The sequence below is a fragment of the Cynoglossus semilaevis genome, chromosome 19 (assembly GCF_000523025.1).
Source record: "Cynoglossus semilaevis isolate Cse_v1.0 chromosome 19, Cse_v1.0, whole genome shotgun sequence".
In the NCBI taxonomy this organism is placed as follows: domain Eukaryota; kingdom Metazoa; phylum Chordata; class Actinopteri; order Pleuronectiformes; family Cynoglossidae; genus Cynoglossus; species Cynoglossus semilaevis.
In genome coordinates this window covers 10,709,034-10,717,736 of record NC_024325.1, presented here as the reverse complement: position 1 = coordinate 10,717,736, position 8,703 = coordinate 10,709,034, and the positions used below count along the sequence as shown (strand labels likewise).

The following is an 8,703-nucleotide window of genomic DNA, read 5'->3' as shown; positions in this document are numbered from 1 at the left end:
AGTTGAAAGCTATTAAAAACTGTTTGGTTTGACACACTAGATTTAGATGGAAAGGGGCTGATCCAGCAATTCTACTCCTGCGCAGAAAACTATATATGTAGCCACACTCTCAAGTCATTAATCACTTTGTAGCTGTAGGTCTTACATTTGTCAGCAGCCGAATTACTCATTTTGGAACTAAACTGATCACATCAAGCACCGGCAGCTCTTTAGTACTTAAAATCATTCTCCATGGGGAAGCTTTTTAATGAGAAAACTGAGGCGGAGCTTCCGTTCCTGTTTTGACCAGTAAGGCTGAACAGTGGGCTAGCGCTTGCCTTCGATTGGATCAGTCAAAAGCAACTGTGCAGTCATGGAATAAAACAGCCCAGTGACAGATAATCTTTGGGACATTTAGCTGCAGTGAAATTGCTCACTTTGTTTGTCATTCTGGAGCGATGAATCGTGTTCTGCCTTCTTTTAACCCACTCTCTCTGTTTAGACGTGCCCTTGTCTGGTTTACAACTGTAATTCACAAGCATGATTGACGTTTCTTGAAATTTGCTAAAAAGAAAGAAAAAAAAGAATAGTTGCAGTAGCAAATACGCTCATTGCTCTGGAGGATTTATGCAATAATAAGTCTGGTTGAAAACTTAACAGTCTCGGTAATCGAGACAAATGATAAGTTAAAAGAACAACAAAGTGGCGCGTGGAGGAGGGTGTCAAAGGGTGATTCATACGTGCAGTTTGGAGTGGAGAGCAGTGGATGATTTAGTCACAAGAAGAGGAAGTGAGATTTCCCTCGTGTTGGAGAAAGAGCCATTAAGAGAGGACCCATAGCTTGGTCCTGTGCTGCATTTTCTCTGTTTTTATCTCATTGGCCCGTTGGACAGGATCATTTCTCGTCATTGTCTGCTGAGGATTTTTACCAAAGAGCATTCCACATCCAGTGTAGTGTTGGTGGGACACAGGAGAGCAACTTCAGTACCTTAGCCACCGTTGCGATGGGGTGCATCAGTGTTTATGCACACTCACTAGCACACAGATGTTGTAACTGCACACACACTCTAACATTCATACATCATCTGAGCAGACACAGATGTCTTCTGCCGGATCAGAGTCATTGGGCTGTGAAATGCCAGCTACTGGTGTACATTTGCTCCTGGAGCATTAAACATTTCTATATTAGCATGTGTTGGTCTGCCACATTCAATCTGCAGAATGTCTGAAACACTTCATCTTCAAAACACTTGATTGTCACTAAACCCTGCAAAAGTTTGTTTTTTGTCAGTGTTTGTCTATTTAGGCAGCATAACTCATAAAAGACAACAGGGGATGAACCGTACAGGGATGGAGGTTATGGGCCAAGAAGGAAATTAGACTTTGATGGTGATCTAGATACAGATATAGATTTAGCAGTATATTGACACCGTGGGAAATTGAGAGACCTTGGTGCAAGCTATTGCACTAGGGTTTTTTTTTCTCTAGTTACTATTGTTCAGTTAGAACATTCTAAGAAAAACAGGTTTTTTGCTTAATTTTTTTAAGTTACCATTGGTAGTTGGGTTTTTCTGTCAGTACTGAATCTGATTCTTTGAATTTGTAATAGATTACAAAAACGGTTTAATAATACAAAAAATGAATAAAAGTGATTAGAACAGTAAAGCCAAACGACAGCTGTGTGAGAACAGTTTAAAAGCCGTTTGACTGTACGCTGTCTTAGAAGTCATTTGCACCCATAGGTTTAGAACCTGGCCTTCACTTCATTCTTTTAAAGATATCTCTGACTGTAGTTAATGTAAAGTCAAGGAAACAACAGTTTGTCTAAGCATCCCTACAGGAGGAGGGATGGTGGACGTCACAGTGCAGTGACTCTCCTACAGCAGGTGTTGTAGCTACACAGACATATCAGAATTAATAAGAGATGAAATGCAGAAACTGCTGATTTTTCTCAGGTTTTGCACTGAGAACGCACTGAGCATATGTTAAATTTATGTGTTGGACTGATGATTTCTGTTAGAGAAGTTCCTCTCCCCTGTGTCATTGCATGGTTAATGGGACATTCCCATTTCTTGAAAAATATGCTACTTTTTTTATAATGCCATAAAAACATAATGTACCATTTGATAATTCTCTTCAAAATTTATTTGCCAGGAAGAGGACAGAAAGAACATGTTAGTCTTCTCATAGACTGAGTATCTTTAAAACAAATGATTTCAAAAAATATCCAAAAAAAAAAGAGACAAATCGTGTGGGTAATGTTTTTGCTGCTTTTCTCAATGAGCTGCTTGATCAAACACAGACTGGAAGTGTTTAGAGCATTCAACCATGGCTTATTCTTTCCCAAATAAGAATGTGTCATGTTCATAAAGAACAGAGCCACAGCACTGGAAATGCTCCTTGAAACTGTACCATGCAAAGGCAGGGCTATAAATCAATACCATGCAGAAAAAACATGGAGCTCTCTGGTCAACCGCTGTAATACGGTCAGATCAGTCTATATGTTATATAACCTCTCATTCCAAAGTCCCATTTGGAATAAAACATCTTTTTTACATGAGAGACTGAGCCAAGTTAGCAGCCAACCACACATTAAAAGGAGAAATATATATGTATATATTTAAATATATATATAATTGTTTTTTAAATAGTAATTATCTGCATGTGATGTTTTTTATATAAATACAGTACATATTCCTGTCAAGATATTTTCTTTTGCCTTGAACTTGAAGTGCAGTGCTTTAAATTTAAATAATTAAGAAAAGCAGAGCATTTATTCTCCTCAATTCCCAAATCGATAAAGGTTAAATGTCATTTTGTTACCGGTTGCAATTTATTTTAGGTTTTATAAATTAAATAAAACTGACAGAGTTAAATGCATGAATGCATTTGATAAACTCTATAAACTGTCATGGAATTTAGGTTTGTTTTGTTATTTAATCCCCAGAAATGATCTCAATCGTGTTTATATGTAAAATTATTACAAAAACGTATATGTAAAATTTGCTTTTGTAACAAGATGACAAATGTCAGCCTGTTGTGTCGGCATCAGTTAAAAGAAGAAATTCAGGACCAGCAGCAGGAGGAGGAGGAGGAGCAGTGACAGCCAGCTCACATCTCCCCTCCACTAATAGGCAGTGGTTAAACAGCTAAAGGTGTAACCCGCGTCATTTGATTATGCATGTGGAGAGTCAGTGTGTATATGGGAGGGAGGTGCAGGCAAAGTTATTTTGGTATAATTAGAGCTTGATTAGTGTTGAGATAAGCTTAGCCTTTCAAATGACCCAATTATAGTATGCAAAGACGACAGAGGTTATTTTTGAATTTTTTTCCTTCGTCAGTGTTTCTCCCCCCCTTTCTCTCCCTATCTCTTTCTCACCCTCACACGTTAGATCGCAGAGTGTATAATGAGGCCGATATGTTGTGCACAAGACATGTCACGTTGCCACTCCATGCAGCAAGGATGCTACAGACACTGTCGCTAATTACAAGATACCTAAATTGCCTAAAAAACAGCTTTTCGCTAGGTTTTTCTCAGACACTAAAAAGCTAGAATAGCGTTGCTTGTCACTCGAGATAATTAATACTTTACTATACTTTTGACTTTCAGAGGTTAGGCAACAGCAGACAACACAGGTGCTGGAGACCCTGAGCCTAAAGACCCCCACACTTCCTTATAATAAACACTTTTAACAATGGTTTTGTGTTTAAACTTCAGTGTTGCCTGTCACTGAGCATGGATGTGCCACTTCATTTATTCTGACATTCAAATTCAAGGACAGTTGCAAAAACTGAAACAGGTTTTGTGTTCCATGAGTCACAATTTGAAAGCCTCTGTAGTCAGCATGACTATTTTTGTAAGCAGCTCCGCTTGAAAGTTTTAACAATGCTGCGAAGCAAATATCCTGTAGTTACAGAGCTCTTTCCCAATCCAGATACTCACTCAGAGTCCCTTAAAACTACAGGGTTTTGCCATCAAGCAACTGCTGGCACAGCCACTAGGGGGGCAGCAAATGTATGGACTAGGAGTGTAGAAACAAACCCACAACTCTTCAGTGTCTGAGTCACAGCACCCTACAACAGAGGGAACATAAAAGTCAACTATTTCAACTGTAATTAAACAACTTCTAATGTGTGAACACAAATATTCCATTATCCTAAATAAATTGCCAAGCAATTTCTGTTTACTACATTGTTGTAGCTTACACTGCTGTGATTTTATGTCTTCTCTGAAAGTTTGCCACTTATCTATTTATGAAGAAAAAAAAAATCTAAGACATGGTCTTTATTTTCAAAAATATTTAATGTATAAAGTTCTATTCTGAAATATTTTTTTGTCATTCAGTTCACATAACAAACAACAAGACATTACTGCAACAACTGCTCTGCAAACAGAACATGGCCAGACATGATCAGGGATCAAGACAGGGATCTAGTATTGCGCCTGTTAAATTGAACACTTGCTTCCCTGCCCTGTCAGCCAGTGACTTGCTTGTAGGCTTTGTTGATTTTTTTTTTTTTTTTGTTTAGGTCACGGGAGTGGAACGTTAAAGAAAGTTTCAGGACTGCAAAATAGAAATTCCTGAGGCCACAGAGACTCAGTGGTGCAGAGCCGGCAGTATTGACCTGATTTGTCCCCAATATGAAGATGGATGTAATGTTTATGTACTTTAATACATGAGAGGGGAGGATTATATAGTGCAAAGATATTTCAGCTGTGTCTTTGAGGCAATGACGCCATTTAAATCTCTCATTAACTCTGCCGGAGATTTATCACCATTTGAATGAGCAATGCTAAATGATCTTTGGGATTATGCTAAGCTAAATCAACCGTGGACAAGAGCACCATCTAAGAGACACGCTGCCCCTCATGTGCTCGTGTCTCGCTCCTTATCTCCCTACTAGTTTTCCAAAATTCTGTATGGACATTTTCTGACGCTGAAGCCGAATTTTTGTTAACCATCAGTTTCCATATATGGAAGCGTATCAGGTACATTGTTTCACACGTGCTTGGGCTATATTTTTTAAGGAAAACACCCAAAGATCTCACTCGTACGTGCAGAGCAGACGATATTTAACACCCACCTATATAACAGTCTTAGCCTTTTGGCTACATCCTCACTCCGTCTGCTTCAATTCCCCCCTCCACCACTAAGCTGTGCCTCTTTACTTTTGCATCTGCTTTCATGATATTATCCCCCCCTGAATCCCGCCCCCCACACACAGACACACACCTCCCAGTCTTTCTCCACTTTCCTTCTTCCTTTATATTCCCTGCCTTGTTGTTTTTCTTTGTGTTTGAGTGAGTGGCAGCTGTCTCGCTCAACTGCCAAGTTATAAGAGGGAGCCAATCGTGACAATGGCCTGACAAGTGGCGTGTGTATGTTCTTCTCTGTCTGTGTTGTTGTGTACACATTATAAGCAGCATGGAGGGATGGCAGAGGAACAGATGAGGGAGACCACTCTAGTAATTGAACCCTGGCTGTGCTTACTGAAGCTTTCAGAAAAATGTCTAACTGGAGAAGTTAAAGTGAAGAAAAAAAAAGAGACACAAACAGCAAACTGATCAACGTGCAGCCTTTCACGCAGACAGACACCAAATGTTTTTCTATATGGAGTCGTTCTCCTTCCCATGTGTGAGCAGTGTGTGTGTGTGTGTTTTTTTAGGTAATTAAAAAAATGGCTTAAATCCAAAACATTTATGACTAGGTTAACTGGACACTCTCAATTGACCAGACATATTAATATGAATGGTTATTTATCTCTATATGTGGCTGAGATGGACTGATCAACAGTTCACTGTCTACCCCACCCTCACCAAAGACTGCTGGAATTAGCTTCAGCTACCAACTAAACTGAAGGATGAAGCAGGAGAAGATGCATAAATCCAGTCCTGAACAAAAATGACCTTGGGGCTGATGAGCATCCTGTCGGTTTTCGATGACTGAGAAAATAATATTCTGTTAAGAAGGTAATTTCAAAAGACGAATAGAAAAACTAAACGAAATCTACACTTATAAATAAGTAGTTTTTAAAAGTACGTATGCATCTCTGATTGATTTCAGGTCATATGTACATACTGTATATGTTGAAAATAAAGTTGCATTCCTGTCGTTTTTCAACAACAGAGAAATAAATCATCTACTGCTAATAAGAAAAGCCAATATAAAAAAACAAGGGCAAAAAGTCACTAGTTGTGACTCACAACTGCACATATTCTTTACACAGCCTGATGTGTATTGTAGCAAACAGCGGCTTTAGACCTAATTAAGCAACGCAGCAGACAGAGCAGTGCAGTGGATGAAGATAAAGCTACCGAGGGAGGGGAACGTAAATGTTGAGGAGAGAGGAGGCAGAGAAGCATGAAGAAAAGGGCAACAGACAGACGGATAAGGCAACAGTGTACAGGAGCAGGGCAAATTAATAACAACACTGTGATAATTAGGACATTATATCTGTAAGTTTGTGGCTAGTACTAGCTTAAAGAAAAAGACAGACCTTGGGCTTCAGCGATTTCAAATACGTCCATATGGGTGGCTTCTAAATTTCTAATTTCTAATCAAAACTTCCAGCATCTTATCACTGATCACACTTGATTTAAATATTTTAAAAGACTGACTCATGTTTCCACATTGATTTAAATGTAAATAGTAACATTTTTATTGAATTCAAAACTGCCACCCATAAACAGATGAGAGCAAAGAAAAAACTGTGACGACAGTATATGTGAAATACATTTGTTGACAAAAAGGAGTATTGGTTGATTAAAACATAGATAAATAAGATATATATTTAGTAAACATTTAGTTAATTTGATCAAGCCCAATGTTTGGCACTTCCAAAAAATTTTTTATAATTATTTACTGCACACTCATTCCATTTTAGAAATCATTTTTCATTAACATTTTTTCATTAACAACCAACCTTCACATTCAACTAATCATGTTGTCTTCTGAGGGACCTTTCATTGTATTCTGACTTCTTTTTTTTTTTGGCCTGTCAATCCCTTTTTCATCTTGGAAGTCTTCCAAGTTTTGAAATTCCTTTAATACAGGTCAGTGAATTCTTGACACTTGGGCCTTGTAAGCTGTTTTAATGCTGAATGAATATTTTCTGTATTCAAAGAAATAGCAAAATGTGGAATAAACAAATGGCTGATTGGCTGCTGTGATGCATTTTTCAAATGGAGGTTTTTTTAGAAAGGTCACGCTGGTAACACTGACATACTGCTTGCATGTTTAAGATAGTACTGTATATGACATGTATGAAAACACAGCCATCAGCAGCATTTACAGTCCTATACACGTTAACCCACACGGACAAGTGACCCACAAGGACACATGAACCACACAGGATAAGACGACTGTCCTCTGCTGATGTTTCAGGACGTGATGTTCTTTACATTGGAACAGTGTCACAGTCCACCTGACATCTGCCTGTCACATCTGTACAAGCCACTGGTGCGCTCATGCACCCGCGCACACACAGTGCTTCAAACAACAGAAAGATTCAGTCACACAAGTGAAAGGAGAGTGACAAGGAGAATCTGAAACCAAAAGCCCTATATCCACTTCAGAAGCACGCTTCAGAGGTGCCCAGCTTTATTGTCTATTTTATTGTTTATCGTATTTCTTTTCTACTTTTCTCTCCTCTCTCCCTTTCCCTCATTGTGAGAATTACAGGTGTTCACTTGTAAGCAGGGAAAACATTGATTTTCTGTCACATTCAAAAGATAAAAAAAGGGAAATAACATTGGTGGGTAGGACATTGAGTGTGTCTTTAAATGTGTGTGTGCTGGACCATTGAGATTGGACCAGGGACACAAATAAAAATGTGTACGCCACTGTGACAATCACGAAAAATATCATGCCCCTGCACCTCTGTTGGCTTCTGGAGTTTTGTTTTTATTACTGTGCTAAAAATAAGAATTTCTTGATATAAAGGATTTCAATGCTGCTTGTTTGAAGGAAAACACAAGTGCTCCAATAATCGCCAAACGAAAAGGATGTGACATTCTTCTCGTATTAATTATGTACAGAAGCCTCAATCTGTGTATAAACATTATAAACATAAAAAAAATTAGGCTAATCCTGTGAACACTCCTGCCTAACATCTTCTCTTATAGTCATTTTTTGTATACCTGCAAGCTTCTCTTCCACTTACTCTACCTACCCTACCCTACCATCTCAGTTACAATCATGTCCGTACATTTTTGTCCTAAATATTTACAGAAAAAAAATTACAAACAACTGTTTGTTAATTCAATACTTCTTTGTTTTTTGGGGGGGTTTTGTGTGTGTTTTTTGTTTTTTAGGAAATACTTAAATATAAATATTTGTTTAAAAAACAGTTTCGCAATACCTGAAACTTTGATGGAATACTAAAGCATTGCCTAAAATCGTTTAATTTGTAAACGTCTCTCTGTGTGTGTTTGAGAAAATTGTGTTAGTGTTGTAATTTGTCTGCACTGAACCGTGCCTATTGTTGTCCTTGTAAACTGAGCGCAATGAGCGTTTCACTCAGGATGTGCCTGATAACACAAGCTCTGCCGTATGAATTCAATTAATGCTGCTGGTGTATTTGTCTTTCTCCTTTTCCCTCCCGGTCTTCATGTCACTCGCTCTTCTGCTCTCAGGTTACGGTGGGGTGGAGTTACTGTTGGTGTTGTGTGGCCTGGACCTGTCTCTGCCCTGCCCTCGCCATTGCATCTGCTACACTTCTCCT

General features: G+C 38.6%; 1 protein-coding gene and 1 long non-coding RNA gene across 2 annotated transcripts in view; one reads left to right on the top strand and one right to left on the bottom strand.

Moving 5' to 3' along the window:
* Window positions 1–8,703, bottom strand: part of LOC112488603 (uncharacterized) — an 83,914-nt gene that overhangs the window by 62,433 nt on the left and 12,778 nt on the right. The window lies entirely within an intron of this gene.
* The window catches only part of rtn4rl1a (reticulon 4 receptor-like 1a), a 75,671-nt gene that overhangs the window by 62,558 nt on the left and 4,410 nt on the right, over window positions 1–8,703 (top strand). Inside the window, 1 exon segment of the mRNA XM_025065463.1 lies at window positions 8,615–8,703. This exon segment is cut by the window's right edge and continues 357 nt beyond it. Coding sequence (XP_024921231.1) covers window positions 8,615–8,703 — 89 coding nt within the window.